Here is a 17,142-nt window from a genome sequence, read left to right on the forward strand (position 1 = left end):
ATTATAAAATTTAAAGAAGGATATTATTTAAATAACTAAATAATATTTTAAATTACCAATTTCACTTATATCAATTAATACTTCTAGAAAAATAACTTTCAGAAAAATAATATTCATTAATAATGATTTTAAAATCTTAATCTATATTTTTTTTTATATTTAAAATACTAAAACTAATATTTATTCCATTTTCAACAATTATTTATAGTCTTTTTATATATTTTCAATAATTATGTATAAATCTTTATTTTCTTTGTTGTTCAACATAAAATTTTTAATAATTATTGGATATTAAACTACCGTTATTTAACTTTTTAAATTTAATTTATTATACTTATTGTATTTATTGTATTTTTGAGATTACAATATTTATTGACTAAATATATTTTTTTATTATTTTTAGTATTTTTATAATTATTTTAATTTTATTAGTTATTTATTTTATTTCTATTATCAATATATTTTCAATTGTTGTGCATTTTCGCTATAATTTTTTAATAGTTATTGGAGATTAAAGTACTTTTATTTATTAGAGATTAAAATATTAATTTAGATGAAATTAGGAGTGTTGATAACGGTCTGGTTTAGTTCGGTTATAGGTTATTTGGCCAACCAAATTTGCATGGTCAGGTTGGGGAGTTGGTTACCTAAAATCTACTAACCATTAGTGAAAAGCAATTAAACCGGGTTGTATTGGTTTGGTTTGATTTTCGATTTGCTCAATTGGTTTAAAAGATTACATTGAAAACTTAAACTACTTTTATTTATCAGAGATTAAAATATTAATTTAGATGAAATTAGGAGTGTTGATCACGGCTTGGTTTAGTTCGGTTATAGGCTATTTGGCCAACCAAATTGACATGGTCAAGTTGGGGAGTTGGTTACCCGAAATCTACTCATCATTAGTGAAAACCAACTAAATTGGGTTGTATTGGTTTGGGTTGATTTTTGGTTTGCTCAATTGGTTTAAAAGATTACATTGAAAAATTAATTTTAAATTTTAAAAATTACATTAACATTATTAAAAAATTAAATTTATAATATAAGATATTTGAGACTAAGAAATACGGGAATTTTCCCACTTTCCCCTATTAAAAAATTATATTTAAAATATAAAAATATTAATATATATATATATATATATATGTGTGTGTGTGTGTGTGTGTGTGTGTGTGTGATTGGGTCATTCGATTTTGATCAATTTACAAATGGTCACAATGAAACTGATCCCAATTTCAATTGGAAATATTAGAAACTGAGCAATTCGGGTCAAGTTGGTTGGTTTCATCAGTTCGATGATTTAGCAGAAATAAATTATTGTTATTTTTGTATTGTAATAAGTTATTAAAAGTATTATAAAATATAAATAATTAATTATTATTTAAACAATTAGAAATATAAAACAATTGTATACTCTTATCTGTTTTATTATTTATCTTTCCATAACAAATTTCATGCATTGCACGGGTCCCCACTAGTAAATCTTTTATGGACAACATACAGGTGGCAAACAAAAGAGGAGATAAAGAATAAAATATTCAAAAACATAAAATATGTTATTAAGGTTTTAATATTTTTAATTGAGATTAATCGAATTGATTATCTTAAAAGAAATAAATGATAATATGTGATGGGGCTATACAATTATCATGCATAGAATGATATACCATATATAATATTATTATATTTATATAGAGTCCGATACGAATTGGGTCGGGTTGCCCTCCTAACCCAACCCGAGTAAAATTGAATTCATAAATTTCAACTCTTACCCTAATCCAAGCATCAACCCTACCCAACCTAACCCTGACATTTTCGGGTTGGGTTCGGTCCAATCCGGCCCAAGTTGCAGCCTTACCTGGAACGCTAAATGCCTAAAACCCAACGGCGTGCGGCCAACAGCGGCAGCGCCTAGCGGTAGCGGAGGAGGAAGAGATGTGATGAGAAGATGACGGTGCAATGGTGGAGCATAGCGAAGGAAGCGTTGGATCGAACATTCATAGTTGCCAAGTTCCTCTGCGTTCTCCACGTCACCAACACTTACATCTGCACTCCCACTCTCGTATCTTCTTATTCTTCTTCTTCTTCTTCTTCTTCTTCTTCTCTCAGTCGAGTATAGTTCTCGATTTCTTTGAAGGTGGCAAGTATAATGGGGTTTGAAATTGGAATTGCAGGTGTACGGTCCAAGTATGCTACCTACCTTGAATCTGACGGGCGACCTGCTTTTGACGGAGAGGATATCTACCAGGCTCGGGAAGGTGGGTCCCGGCGACATCGTCCTCGTACGGTCGCCGGAAAACCCTAGGAAGACTGTTACCAAGCGTGTGATGGGTATGGAAAGCGATCGAGTGACCTTCCTTGTCGACCCCAAGAACAGCGACCGATGCCAGACTGTCGTTGTATGCTACTTCCCTCTTTCCGTGCTTTCTCACTTCTCTTTTCAATTGGGGTTCTGGAATTTTATCGTTAATACTAGGATTTATATTTTGTTTTTTGTGGTGCTATCTGGACTTTCATGGTTTTCAGAATTTCTTTCTTCTCTTTTAGGATTTATTTACTTATTTATTTGTTTTTACATGGAAAGGTGCCGAAAGGCCATGTTTGGATTCAGGGGGACAACATATATGCCTCCAATGATTCAAGACACTTTGGAGCTGTTCCGTATGGACTGATTCAAGGAAAAGTGTTTTTCAGGGTGAGTTTCTCTTCCTGAATTGGGCAATTGCAGAATGAAAACTTTTATTATTTTATTATTTTTTAATTTTTTTACTGAAGTTGTATCTCTTATGAAACGAAGTTCAGTAAGGCTGTTCAATTGATTTCTGATACTAATTGGAGGCACCTTGAGAGTTGTATACTGTGTCTCTAAAATGGGAAACTAGAAATAGAGATACCAAAACATAAACCTGGTTCTAAGATGTTAATAGTTCATAGCTTCTGCATGTTAAGAAGTTTTTGAGACTTGACACTTCTCATGTGAATTAACGTCGGAACGGACCTTGCATGCTTTCTTTTCTTAGTGGCTTACTGATAACTTCATTGCAGCAAAGCTTTTTTCATCCGACTAATTAACATTTAGGAATTAAAGCTTTCTTTGGGTTTGCATCTTCAGATATGGCCACCTGAAGGTTTCGGATCATTGGGACAACGAGAGTAAAAGTCATTGCATCTTGCAGGTACAACTGTAGCTACGTATTGTTTACCCATTTGAACCATTTTTTAAAACCCTGGATGTGCCAGCTTTACTCAATTCGTCAGGATTTCAGAATATATTAAAAAAGGCATGAGAAAATGGTGTACTTTGGGGAGCATATTAGTAGTAGTACAAAGCTAAGATCTTATTAAATTTCATCGGAACAAACGATTTGTGATGATTGCTACTAGTATTTTTCAATTTTTTTTTTCAAGGACCATGGTTATAATTGTTTATCTGATTGGGTGAGTCACAATAGTGACCGTTTATCTCAATGAACTCTAACTCTTTGAACCTGACAAACAGAAATTCCACTTAATCACTTGAGACTCCTCCCTCCTAAGTCCTAAGTTCTAATATATTGGGAAACTCTAATTGCAATCTAGTCAAAAATGACTCAAAAGAATGGGTCTTAGTGGTGAAGAAAGAGTACCATTTCTTCTAAAAGTTGCAAAAACTAGCTGACAAGCCACATCTCCACATGAATCTTGCTTACTACATAGCTAGGGCTTAAGCTCCCAAAGGAGACTTGGCATATCAGCATGCAATAGCAAAAAGGTGTTGAAGGGGTTACCAAATAAAGTGTTCCTGTTTTGTATTCTATCTATGGCCGGGCAGTCTCCTGCAGCTTGCACAACCTCTACGAGAAACTCTTTCATAATTATTCCATTCTTTTGGTGTCCTTGACATGACATCAATCAGAAAAAGGGGAAATGGTATTTGACAGGAACCCTAAAAATTGAGAGAAAGCAAATTGGAAAACCTCAAATTGATGTGATGGAAATATATATAATGCTCACTCTAGTTCATTTGAGGGGGAAAAATGAAATATAAAGGCTATTGTATTAAAGGGAAAATGCAAGACATGGTGAGGTATGAGCTTTATGTGGACAGTAAAACTATATACATGGATAATCTAGTGTGTGCTTCTTCAGATGGATGTCTAGAGCTTCCGTGTCAGTTATCCACATCATAGGAAATCCATGTAACCACATAGACCTGAAAGTCCATGGTGACATGATGGAATGCTTTTGCCATTTTTTTAAATCAATCAAAACTTAATCTCAATAATATCATGAGGGATAAAAAATAGTAGTACTTTGTCTATTATTCTTTTTGGGGGGCAGGGTTGGGACTTGGGACACATTAATTTCATGCATATTTTTGTGTAGAATAAAAAACACACTAGGTCATGCTGTTAGCACGATATGCCATATGAGCAAGGTATTTTATGCATTTCCGATAGTGTTTTAAAAGCGCAAGGTGCGAAAAAGGCGTAGGGGTCAATTTGTGCCCGAGGCGCAAGGCGAGGTGCGCGCCTTTTTGAAGCAAGGCGCAAAAATACAAAAAATGCTAAAAAATAAAAAAAAATGTCAAAAAATTCAAAAAATAAAGAAAATAAAAATAATTAAACATAATATTAATAAAAAATATAAAATTAAATTTTAAAATAATGTTTTAAAAAACCTATTATCTAAAATTAAAATACATAAATATAAGATGTAAAGCATATTCAAATGAGAATTTAAAAATAAAATCAAACATATAAAACATTTTCAAGCATGTAAAACCTCTAATATCTTTTTTCACTCAATTGCATTACTTCACATAGCTAATGTAATGTAAAACGTATTACATTCCTGATTCTCCGAGAACCCCCAATTTGGTAATGTTGTTCATTCATTCATCCTAATAAAATGTCTTAATAAAAAGCAATTAAAACTATAAAATCACTATTTTTTTGTGTGAAAAGTAAGAATCTAAGACCTAATGTGCACTTGTTTGGGCTTGCCTCGAGGGGTGTGGCACGGAGGTCCGGGGGCGGAGCCCCCAGCCCAGCAGTTATGTTCAAAAAAAGCAAAAAAGCATCAAATTTTCAAAAGGTGCACGCCTAGGCGCACCAGGCGTGCACCTTTTGAAAGGGCTGCACCTAGGACCTAGGCGAGGCACATACCCTGAAATGCGCCTTGCCTGTGCACCTAGGCACGCCTGAGGCGTGCCTTTTAAATCACTGTTTCCGATGGCTGCTAAAGGAAGTCACTCTTAAAATATGGTTAAGTGGCTACTAGATTATGTGGAAGTGGCTATTACTAACATAAGAAAATGAGCGAGTAAAAGTTACAACATTTTTCCTTCTAGACTAGTTGAAGTGTCAATACTGTATTTGAGTCATCTGATCTGCAGCCAACCTTAGGAGTAGAGAAAAGGAGAAAACAGGAGAAAGAGAAGAGAGGTCAAAGGATTTGCTGATAAAAAAAAAAAAGAAAAAAAAAGGGGACAAAAGACTAAACGGGATATTATGGGAAGAGACTAGAGAGTGATCTACCCCACTCAAATCCCACTATATAAATACTACTCATCCTTTTAGTTACATGGACCACAACTTAAAAAAAAAAAAAAAACAGTCTGCTCTTGTAAATACTACACAACATAAACATTCTGCTCCAAAACTACCCCCAAGCTGGTGAGTATATGCTGAATCTAGGAGTACTCAACCTGCCCATTATGGCAGTAAATCATCCCAGTATGGCAGTGCTATAAATATACTTTTCCAATATGGACCAACCTGCCCATTATACAGGAATCTCTTTTTTTTTTTTTATATTCAAATCAATAGCCAGTTTTTTCTCCTTTAAGCCAAGAAGGTGACATCATAAGGGGCCATTACTTGGTGCAATGGTAAAATCTTGGTCTATAAGACTAAAATTTGAGAATATGGGTTCCAAGTTTAGCTCAACAATATGGAATCAGATTTAAAGCAGGAGATAGAAGAAGAATCAGATTCTGATTAGACCAGTGGACTGGTGAAAGCACTCTAAAAGAGTTGTTCCCTGCCTTGTATAATGTGGCTTCAGAATAGGAAGCCTTAGTGGCTGATTCTTTCATGATTTATGAAAGTAGATTGTGCTAGACTCCTTCCTTTAGGAGGAGTTTTAGTGACTGGGAGATTCAACAGGATGCAGATTTCCTTGCTCTGTTACAAAACCAGCAGTTAAATCTTCATTTGCAGGACTCAAGAGTTTGGAAGTGGACCAAGTCAGGTGAATTCACAGTTAAATCCTTTTACAATTTTCTAGTGGGAAGACTGAAGTCCCTTTTCCCAGTCAGGCCATTTTGGGGAATATGGTTCCTTCAAAAGTCAAGTTTTTTGTTTGGGTGACAGCTTTGGTGAGGTGCCTGTCCAAAGAGATGTTCAGAAAAAGGCTTTAACATTTCAGACTTGTGTTGTTTATGCAATATGGAGGTGGAGTCCTCTGGGCATGTATTCCTTCACTGCAAAGTTTAGCTCAACAGTTTGGAATCTTTTTTTTTTAAAGCTCTGAACCTAGATTTGTGCATGCCAGTCTCAGTTAAAGCTCTGTTGGAGGAGTGGCATCTACCTAGATTAACCAAGAAAGTGAAAATCTACTGGTTTTCCATCCCTTCGGCAGTGCTATGGGCTGTGTGGTCAGAAAGGAACAAAAGGATTTTTGAGAACAAATCTGCTACTGAAGCCAAGGTCATTAATTTGAGTACAGGTTGAAAGAGTCAAGGGATCAAGATTCATTGCTTTTCTAATCTTCAATCAAGGTGGGCAAAGAAAACAGCTTGAACTAGAGAAACTTCTTGCGTGGATGGGAATTTCTTTCTCTTTCACCACCTCAGAATTGAATTTCCGACGGAACTGAGCTACGAGTTCAACCTCACATACAACCGAGAGCTTAATTATAATTGTTTCCTAATCTAGCAGAAAAGGATTATGATTGTGAACTAAAACTCCTTGTACTCTGTTTTCTCTTTTAGCTGGTCCAATTTTGGATGTGTTTCTTTAGCATGTTGATAATCTCTACAATTCTTTCATTTATTTAGCATGTTGCCCAACAACTATTTGGAGACTAACAATGGAGTCGGGGGAATGTTAAGCCATGAAATTTGTGAATACACCAATAGTATCCACAGTACGTCTCTTTTTGTTATGAATTAAAACAATGGAATTGAATTTGAAATTTTGAATTACAACCATATTAAGTGCAAACAAAGAACCCTTGAACTCAAAATGCCAGACTTAAAGAGATGGTTTCATTTTCAGAGAGAGAGAGAGAGAGAGAGATGATTTAAAAAGATACAATTGGAAATCCCAAATTCATTCTGGAAACGTGTATACATATAGCGGCCAGTTTGGTTAACCACAATTTTTTAATAGGTTAATTGAAAACTTGAAAATTGGACTTTTTGCATAAAATTTGACCAATTTTGTCAATTGACACTTTTAGTTATGTTTTAGAAATAATAGCAAATTGAGTGAGTGGGATAAAACATGAAGTTTTTAGGACAAAGTTACCTATTTGTTGAAAACAAAATCCATTGAATCCAAAAAGCATTCATGTTTTGTTCGTCTTCTCCAACTTCGAATTCGACTCCATCCATTCAAACTGCAATTGGTTGGAGGCATTGATTCTAGTCATTCAAACGATTTCAGATTGGGAAGCATCGACTCCATATGACTGGGAAGCATCAACTCGATCGATTCAAACTGCGGTTGGCTAGGAAGCATCAACTCCATCCATTAAAACGACTTCAGATTGGGAAGCATTGATTCTATTTGGTTGAGAAGCATCAACTCTACCAATTCAAACTACGATTGGCTAGGAAGCATCGACTCCATCTTCAAAGCAAGTGTACTAGAGGAAGGTGGTGAATGATAATGCCAAATTGGCTAAAACAACAAGACAATTGAATAAAGCTCATAATGCTTATCTCTGTAATTAATACCCAAACTAAATATCTACTTATATGATCAACAATAAGAACAAATTAAGTGCCTAGATTGTCTGGTATGGAACAACCTAGGTGGTGTTTAACAGATGCAGGCACCATTCGGCATGGAGAAGACCAAATGGTTTATTATAGAGTTGGAAAGCATTCAACATTACACAGTCTGGATGGTTTATTACAAAGTTAGAAACCATCCAACATCACACAGATCAGATAGTGTTTTACAGAGTTGGAAACCATCTGGCATTACATAGATTGGATAGTGTTTTACAGAATTGGAAACCATCTGACATTACATAGACTGGATGGTTTATTACAGTTTTGAATCTTCGATTACAGTTGTAAATTTCAGCCCCTCAGGTGATAAAATAGTATTTACACTATTTGTTCTGTATGATTCTTATACGCTTACAGACTTAGAAACCATCTGGCACTAAACAAAATAGACAATTGTTTGCAATTTTGATACATAAATTATAGTTTTGAACATCTATCCCCCACAAGTAGTTACACCATCAAAACCATTTAGAACTCAATGAACCTCTTAGTTCTATATGATTCTCATATTTATAGACTTTGAAACCCAAATTGCATCATGCATCTATTGGACTGGTTCAGGGGATTGAGGGGTACTAGATTGGCTCCCCTAAACCAGTTTTGAAAAAAAATAAAAAAAAGTAAAAAAACGAGTACTGAAACGCCCCCACCAGCGTTTCGATATTTTGAACCTTGCTTCTAACCAGCTGCAATTTGAATGGATAGAGTGGATATCAAACTTGGAGATGCTTCCAACTAGCCACAATTTGAATGGATGGTGCCGCACAAATGAAACATGAATGCTCTTTGGATTCAATGGATTCTGACATTCTATTTTTAACAAAAGGGTAATTTTGTCCTAAAAACGTCATGTTTCCTCCCTCTCACTCAATTTGCTATTACTTTTAAAACATAACTGAAATTGTCAATTGACTAAACTTGATCAATTTTTTTGCAAAAAAGTCCACTGAGAATTTGCAAAATAAAAAACCAAAACCGAATCGACTGGTTTGATTAATTGGATTTTTTGGTTCAACTTTTGGTTTTCCGATTTTTTGAGTACCCCTAATTTGGGCATCAAGCATCACCACTAATTTGGCTTGTTAGACAATTGACGTGAGCCCACGAATCCATGATAGAATCCATTGCTTTGTCAAGTCCCTTGGGATCCATGACTTCATATTACGTAATAAAACTTCCCATGGACCATGGCTTATTAGGACCACCCCCCCGTTGGTAGATCTGTAAATCGTTGTACCAGAGGCCTCGGATCAAATCCACTGCCACCAGGGTTGGGGACCTTGGGGTTGGGGGGGTTTAAGAGGATGGGTAAGGACCACCCCCCCGTTGTGTAGCCCCATGAAGCCAAAAAAGAAAAAGAAAAAGAAAAAAGGCTACTCTGTTTTTACATGAATTTCTTCTCTTCTCCTCTTTTCTCTTTTTTTCATGACTTAGACCATTCATCATGAGCAATAGGTCATTTAAAAATCATGAAATAGTAACCTTAATAAGCCATGGCAGTTTATAATTAACCACAGGATTGAACTGTTGGAACGTTTGGATGCTGACTCATGGTCTCAAGCGTGAAAATCATGTAGGTGTCCATCAGAATGCACTGATCTTTCTGGTGCTGTGCTTGTATATCTTTTGCGGTTCACTCCCTGCTGAGACTTCCTATTGTTGGCCCCAGATCACCTGTCGAAAAGAAAATTCGGGGAAGAAAACAAACACCAAGGAAAAACAAAAAACACAACCCTTTCCTCTCCTTCTAACCCTGGCTCAAAAATAATCACTTGCTTGAACAAACCCAGCTTGATTGGGATAGAAGATGTCCATGATGCATGGGAGCATAAAGTTGACATTCCATAGTGATTTTACACAAATATGAAAGTAAGAGAGATGTGAGACACGTATTTGGTGATTAGAAGTCTGTGACAAATTTGTGGCTATTTACACGTGTAGGGTGCCAAAACATGGCAACAACCACAACCTTAATGGCTGTATCCCAAGTGCCTCTCAAGAGTATCACCAGCCCCAGTTGACCTTGCAGTCTCATGGTTGAAGTCCAACCCTTTCTCTTGTATGCTTTTCTGCATATGCTTCCTTTTTATCCATGAATTGGCACAAGCAAGATATTCTCACATGGCATCCACATATTGCAAATTTATATTGGACTTACTCCCGTGACCTGTGCAATTATAAGGCAGTATAAGTATACAGATCTGACCTGCCAAGTGTCATAACTTTTTGTTTGCAGTAGAAGATAAAAAAAAGAAAACGATGACACTGTCCATTATGAAGCATAAATGGAGGAAAAAAGTCTGAATAAGGCCCATATGATCGAATGTTCTCGACAAAATATGCACACCCCAGAAAGTTGTTGCTTCATTCACATCTATTCAGTGCTGGAACCCATTTGCGTTGCATAAGATTTCTAAACTAGAGCCCAAACAGATCAAAGTGTTCATTATTTGCAGTGTAAGTGCAAAAACCTTGGTCTTGGATTGTTTTTGCTTTCTTTCCTTTAGACAACATTTTATTAATGAAAAGGATCAGCTTATATGAGACAGGTATACAGTGTAAATGTAACCAGGTTGGTCAGTAGCTATCAACCATGGAAGACATTGTACAAGATCCGGTTAACTTTTTATGCCTGATTCAATTCTAGAAGCCAACACAGGAGTCCATGGATAGTCACTGCATCAGAAACTGCTTTAATTTGATCTAGACCAACTTCGGTAGCAGACTATAGTCTGCAAAGTGGATTTTTATTGAACATTTAACAATACGAGGTTTACAATGTAGAAATTCCTTTTCTGCCTGTACTACAATGTATGTTTTGCTGATTAATTATATGGAAACAGACCAACTCACTAAGTCACATGTTTTATCATATTAGGACATTTATTATAAGATAAAATTTTAAGAGAGGATTTATAACAATGAAATTCCCATAAAATTATATAAGAATATCTTATAATATAACACAAATTCACAATGTCCAAGTTTATGAACTAGGAGGCTGCATATCTTTTGATGGCACATCCCTACCTAAAATATCTTTTCCACAAAAACAGAAAGTATTTCTCATGAAAGAAATAATTCATGTCACAGACCTATTAGACAAGGAACAATAAAACAGAGGATACATGATAGCAACTAATAATAGGAAAAAAGAGGGCCCATAATTGATTATGTATCAATTTGATATTTTAAACATTAATTAAAAAACTTGGAAGGCAAGATAAGAACTACAAAAAGGCTACTCTTATACCAGCAATGCAGTATAAAATATCTATAGGAGAAGAAAAAGCAGAATACAAGAAGAAAAATGGGGAGGAACCTATAGAAACCAGCTTCAGCCACTGAAAAGAAAACCTGGACTCTTATCCAAACTCTGGCAACACTCCCGCCCCACTGAAAAGAAAAGTCATATAGAAACCCCAAGTATCAGCACCAGCACACACTAAGAAGAACTGGACTTTACCTCCAAAAATGTAGAGCTAGACAACTAGTGCCCTGAAGAATCTGAAAGCACCAAAACCAACTTCAGCCACTTAGAAGACTCTGCAAGATCCCTTTGAGATCAACCCCATTACTTTCCTCCAGTTGCCTTCCCTGTTTGAACCCTTTCCCTTCTTGGTTCCCTCTGATGTCGGCATCAAGATAGTCAGTATTCTTGATTATTTTACTTGTATGCTTTTTAAATAATTTCTGTTTTAGGGTTGTTTTTGATAGGTTTACTTAATGCCAGTGGAGTCTAGACTGACAGTTATGCTACCCCTCCTGAGATCCCAGATAGCTGGAACCAACATTTGTGATCACCTTTCTAGGATAAAAAGGAATAAGAAATATAATTTTCTTTGGGTTGCAGTGACATTTCTGTAGTTTTGATGAATAGTAACACAAGCTCTATTATCTTTCTATAAAAGGATCTTGTAAGTGATGTTTTATGGAATAGTGAATTGAAAGAGCTCTCTTGAAGTGATGCAAGTTTTACTTGTGTTTTTCTTCTTAACATAAACCACTGTTCTCCCTATCTCATCTTTGTATATTCTTTTTTCTCTTCTAATTCTCTGTTACTGTTTTAATCAAGAACCTTTAGACCAGTATCTTCTTTAGAGGAAGCTCTCGTCGCTTGGAACAATCTACCGGAAGAAGCTACTTGGGAAGAGTATTCTTGCTTTCAGCAGGAATTTTTTGTCTTGAGACCGCGGGCGGGGGGGGGGGGGGGCATACTGCTAGGCCCATCTCCACTAATCGGTCCACTACCATGGTCCCCATCCAGCATATCCAAAGGCATATGTGAGAGAATCTCATTAGCAAGTCAGTTACTACTGAAAATCCCCCCATGTGATGTAATTCTTATATATACAACATATCTGCAATAAAAGGGATTACCTTTTGAGTGCATAAACCCTAATTCCCTCGTCTCTCTTCTCTGTAGGAAGCCTGAGCTCCCTTGAAGAAGCTCCAGAGATAGGCTGAACCTATCAAGGAGTTTTAGAAATTATTTAGTTCCTTAGTTGTATTAGGTGGCAGGGTATGCGTATTTTTATCTTTTCTTTTAGTTCTCTTTTTAATTGTTAATTAAGTAGAGGTATTTCAGACTTTGTACACAGGTTTATTGTTATAAACTTGTAATAAAAGTGGGGCAGGAATTAGAGGATGTTAGTCTTTCTCTTCCTCTCTTCCACAGCCCTATTTTCTTTTCTCCTTCTCTTGTTCTCTTCTCTTCTAATCCCAAATTAAATTTGTTTTAGGACAGACCACACAACTGTTACAAATTACAGCCTGGCACTAGGCACCCCCATTCTAAAACTTCTTTCCCAACCCCTTCTCTTGCCAAAGAAGCACCCAATTGAATGAGGACTTAAAGAAGCACCTAGAGAGCAAGCCACCCTCACCTAATGTCTGAATTCCCAAGGGATTTCATCTTGTGCTTTCATTCGTAGAATTGTAGTTTGCAATCATCTTCCACTTCCACATTTCTCATTCCCTGCAACTCTAATAATTTTAAACCTTGAATTAAGCCAATAACTCAGCCCTCAAAGAATTACCCCCACCAACTGGGCCTGAGTAGCTGAAAATTAGATTACCACAATGATAACTTACCACTCCCCTCATACCTGAAACCCCTGTATTTCCCAGGCAGCACCCATCGTTAAGTTTAACCATCTCATCTGCAGGATAGGTCCATTCCACAACCCTATCGAATTGGAGTTCAGCCACAATATGCCATCCCATAAGTAGGTCATTGAGAAAAATACCTCTAAATTCCTCACAAATTACAGCTCAATGAGCTACCCTAATTTTATGAGTTCAAATAGCTTCCCTACGTGGGCCTTGGCACAATGGTTGGGTGCTCCATAGTGACCTCGGTGACCAGGGTTCAAAATCTTGGAAACAGCCTCTCTGTGTGTTTGCAGGGGTAAGGCTGTTACATCTGTCCCTCCCCAGACCCCTCATGGGTGGAAATCTCATGCACTAGGCTGCCCTTTAAATAGCTCCTTTACCTGTCTATATTTCTCCCAAAAAATCCTGGCATTTCTTTCACCCCATAACACAACACCCTGCACACACTATCACAAGACCTTTTACCTCCGAGTGCACCACCTATCAAATCATTTTTAAACAAGTCAATTACAAATGGGCCTACCGATGTTTTTCCCAAACAGCATAAAGAATAGATCCCACAATCTAGAGGCATAAGAACAATGCACAAAGAGATGGTTGGTTTTTTCCCCGTTCTTGAAGCAGCTCTTTTGGATCCTTTCATAGGTTTAATGATTTGGTTGACAGCCTCCCAACAAAAAATCTTGACTTTAGGAGGAGTAAGTTGGGATAACACATGGATGATGATGATGATAATGATTAAATATATCTATTTAGTTGAAAAAGGAAGAGAAGAGTACCCATTTTACTTCACAAGAAAAAAACTAAAGATAAAACAGATGTCTTTAGTTAAATTGTAAATAATTGGATGTCATAAATAACAAAGAAAAAAACTCAATTGCAAAACCTGGTTTTGTGAGCTTGTGGCAGTGGTCCAGTGCTGAGGATGATGTGTTGCAGTTGATCTATTACTGATGAATGTCACTACTCTTGATTGTGTTTGTCTATCAACCGCAAGTGGAGGGGGCATTTCTCTCATGACCCATAGCACAAAGGCTGAAGGTACTGATGAACCTGAAAGAAGTGTGTGAAATTTGCTTGAAATATTTGGCAGAATATTTGAATTGTACTGTTTATAAGAGTTTGTGCATGCTCAAAACAAGATAAAATTATAAAAATATGCACTTAAGCAATTCAGGTAAATTTATTCTTATCTCACTGATCAAATTAATTAACAAAGATGTGGTTAAATTATGCTCTAACATCAAATCAAATTATGCTTTCATTATATAAAGAAAACAAAAAAGCCATGTACAACTAGAGGCTGTACACAGGGAATTTACAAAACAATACATACAGAAAGTATTCCTATACCACCAACCCGCAGTGTTTACAAGATGATTTTCAAAGGCAAACTGCCACATTTCTGCTCTATTAAAACTTCTATCAGTTCTATGTCCTGCTATTCAAGAATGCAGTTTGCCCAATATTTTTTTTGATTAATCTAGGAAAAATGAATTTGCTAATCAGATCACAAAAAATGCATACTATTTTCTATTTTCCAATTGTTTGCCCAATATTTTCTGCCATACATCCTCTTCTGAGCAGCCTTAGTTCTAAAACCCCCCACTGTTTACAAGAAGATTTTCAAGGCAAAAAAGTGCTGCATTCTGATCTGTGAAACTTCTATCAGTTCTATGTGCTGCTATTCAACAATGCAGTTTGCCCAGTATTTTCTGCCATACATCCTCTGCTGGGCAGCCTTAGTTCTAAAACGTCATAGAATCTCTCCTGCCAAATTACCCAAAAGATAACCCATGGAATCATTTGCCATATGATTTTCCTTTTCTTGCTCAAAACATGCAGGTAACATCATTTCAACACCTTCCACTTTTATCCCTGGAGAATCTACATTATAATAGTTGAAGGACAGACATTCTATGGTGCCAAGCACCCCCATAAGCAGGGTTTCCTTGCAATATAGGAAATAATAAGTTTCCATGATGAACAACCTACAAATTATCTACTAATGTTCCCCAATATATTATGCATGTAGACTTTCATTGTTTTAGTTCAGCATTTTTTTTTATGAATGATTTACTACTTAAGATTTGGAAAACTTGAAATGGAGAAATGTTTAGTGAATAAAATCACAACCCTATATTTGCAGTGGTCCCCAGTTGATTTTGTTTTGTTCTCTTTCTTTTTCTGGTTCAGTGACAATCAAATGGATTTCTTTTTTTTTTTTTTTTGAAAAAAGGTTAAGGTAGGGTTAGAATGGATAGTGATCAAAGACGACCAAGTTTGGTAAAGTTCGGAGCATGTTTGGCATAAAAGGAAAAAAAATGTTAGAATTGGGAAAAGAATTAAAAAAAAACTGAGGAATTTAGGGTTCTAGGTGAAAGTCTGGGAGATATTTGGAGGGATGAAAGGATTTAAGGAGATACGGGGGCATTCAAATATGGGAGGGACAGGAGATGGTTTGACATCAAAAGTCAAAATGGCCAAAATAGAAAATTTCCAATTTTGCTAAAAGTTAAAGGAAAAACTCATCAAGATCAGTTCCGATTCTTTGAAAACAGTGAGTGAATGTCATTTGATGAAGAACTTATGGAAGTTGATAGCAGTAATGGCTTCTTGAAAGATTAAAAAGATAAAACAGATAGAAAACCCAGAGTCACTCAAAGGGGTGCCTATGGCATTAAAATCACTCACCACACATAGCATAAGATGCAAAATCTCAAATCACTCACCACAAATAGCATAAGTTCTAGTAGGCTACAATGCTACATATATACATACATAAACTACTTAACCAATGACTCTAAAAGTTTAAACATGACTAAACTATAACTAGACAAATAGAACTATTAGAATGGACCTACAGACAACAGATAAACTACATTCAAAATATATAAAAATACATAAAATCAACTTGAGAACATGTTGGGGAAACTACAGTACCTATGAAGTAATATAATACTACTAAAAGAGATGTATTTACACCATCAATGTATTTCTGACACCAATGATAAAGCACCTACAATCAGAAATTTATATGTTAAAATTTGAACACTGCCAAACTTAAAAAAAAAAAAATAGATCTTGCAGATAACAAGTACATACAGGAATATCAGTAACAAGAGACACTAAGGCACTTGACGTGAAGCATACAACAGAGACAACTGCCAGACCTGCAACCTGCACGCAATAGCAAAATTTTCAACAAGTTACAAGCAGGAGCAGTAAATAATTGGCAACAAATTAAGGACCCAAACAACTAGTAAAACAATGATAATAATGCAAACATAAAAATGAAAGTAGTCAAAAATTAGCAAAAGCAAAAAAAAAATTCAAAACTATATAATACACAAGGATTGTATTAACAGTGTCACAGGGGAACTGGTTAAGGTGATTAAGCATTTAAACATTCTGGGTCAAAGGGGGTTAAGTATGAATAGAGGGAAGCAAAATTGCTCAAAATAGCTACCAGAGAGTGCACCAATTGCCCTTAACCAGATTCCTTAATACATACATAAAATAGAATAAATAACTAGTTAGATCTTACATCAATATTTAAACAGTAAAAAAAGTGAATAAAAAAAATGTTTTAAAGAATAACCATATAGAAAATACCTTCCACATTTCAGATGAAGCTTTTTCTGATCGTACTCTGCTCATTTTCAAGAAGAGTAGAAGTCCTGGCATTGTAATGCAATGAAAAAAAAGTTTATAATTACTCTGCTCATTTCAGATGAAAGCATGATGAGTTTATAATTACAATGCACTAATATTTTCGATAGGACAAGACCACAAATCTTATACACAACCCAATTTATCAACTATGTTAATATTTGTGCCTTGAATATCAAAAAGCTAGGTTTTTTATAGACAACAGTTAAGCATTACTAATCGTGATAAAAGAATATTCTATATACAACAGAAGGTGCCAAGAACTTCCAAATGTAAACTAGCTTCAGCTACCTAGCTTTCTAGCCCTTTTCTTTGTAGCTCATAAGCTTATTTTATAATTTTGCCCAGAA

At 35.6% G+C, this 17,142-nt stretch overlaps 2 protein-coding genes across 6 annotated transcripts in view; one reads left to right on the forward strand and one right to left on the reverse strand.

The window, feature by feature from the left end:
• The first annotated feature begins 1,819 nt into the window (after positions 1-1,819).
• LOC104585962 (mitochondrial ATP-independent inner membrane protease subunit 1a) lies at positions 1,820-7,114 on the forward strand. 3 transcript variants are annotated; one of them, XM_088900952.1, is made up of 5 exons: positions 1,820-2,062; positions 2,175-2,399; positions 2,585-2,695; positions 3,113-3,176; positions 6,707-7,114. In XM_088900952.1, the coding sequence occupies exons 1-4, from the start codon at positions 1,949-1,951 to the stop codon at positions 3,155-3,157; spliced, it is 495 nt and encodes a 164-aa protein (XP_088757078.1). In that variant the 5' UTR covers positions 1,820-1,948; the 3' UTR covers positions 3,158-3,176; positions 6,707-7,114. The 3 variants fall into 3 exon arrangements, with proteins under 3 accessions (XP_088757078.1, XP_088757077.1, XP_010241323.1); XM_088900951.1 differs by having other exon boundaries at positions 1,821-2,062; positions 6,712-7,114; XM_010243021.2 differs by lacking the exon at positions 6,707-7,114 and having other exon boundaries at positions 1,822-2,062; positions 3,113-3,413.
• Positions 7,115-9,719: 2,605 nt separating this feature from the next.
• CAND3 (tobamovirus multiplication protein) overlaps positions 9,720-17,142 on the reverse strand; it is a 94,673-nt gene continuing 87,250 nt past the window's right edge. For all 3 annotated transcript variants that reach the window (XM_010243018.3, XM_010243020.2, XM_088900950.1), the window contains 5 exons: positions 16,736-16,800; positions 16,226-16,300; positions 16,064-16,139; positions 14,007-14,173; positions 9,720-10,172 (listed from right to left, as the gene is read on the reverse strand). In XM_010243018.3, coding sequence (XP_010241320.1) covers positions 10,149-10,172; positions 14,007-14,173; positions 16,064-16,139; positions 16,226-16,300; positions 16,736-16,800 — 407 coding nt within the window. In that variant the 3' untranslated portion in view covers positions 9,720-10,148. The remainder of the gene's footprint in view (positions 10,173-14,006; positions 14,174-16,063; positions 16,140-16,225; positions 16,301-16,735; positions 16,801-17,142) is intronic.

The sequence above is a fragment of the Nelumbo nucifera genome, chromosome 3, assembly GCF_055504915.1.
Source record: "Nelumbo nucifera cultivar China Antique chromosome 3, China Antique-T2T, whole genome shotgun sequence".
NCBI classification, from domain to species: domain Eukaryota; kingdom Viridiplantae; phylum Streptophyta; class Magnoliopsida; order Proteales; family Nelumbonaceae; genus Nelumbo; species Nelumbo nucifera.

Excerpts from the sequence above, each read along its gene's own strand:
- LOC104585962 (XM_088900952.1), top strand. The coding sequence starts at position 1,949 with ATGACGGTGCAATGGTGGAGCATAGCGAAGGAAGCGTTGGATCGAACA. Across the intron at positions 2,063-2,174 it reads ACATCTGCACTCCCACTCTC|GTGTACGGTCCAAGTATGCT; the intron begins GTATCTTCTTAT and ends TTGGAATTGCAG. Across the intron at positions 2,696-3,112 it reads AAGGAAAAGTGTTTTTCAGG|ATATGGCCACCTGAAGGTTT; the intron begins GTGAGTTTCTCT and ends TTGCATCTTCAG.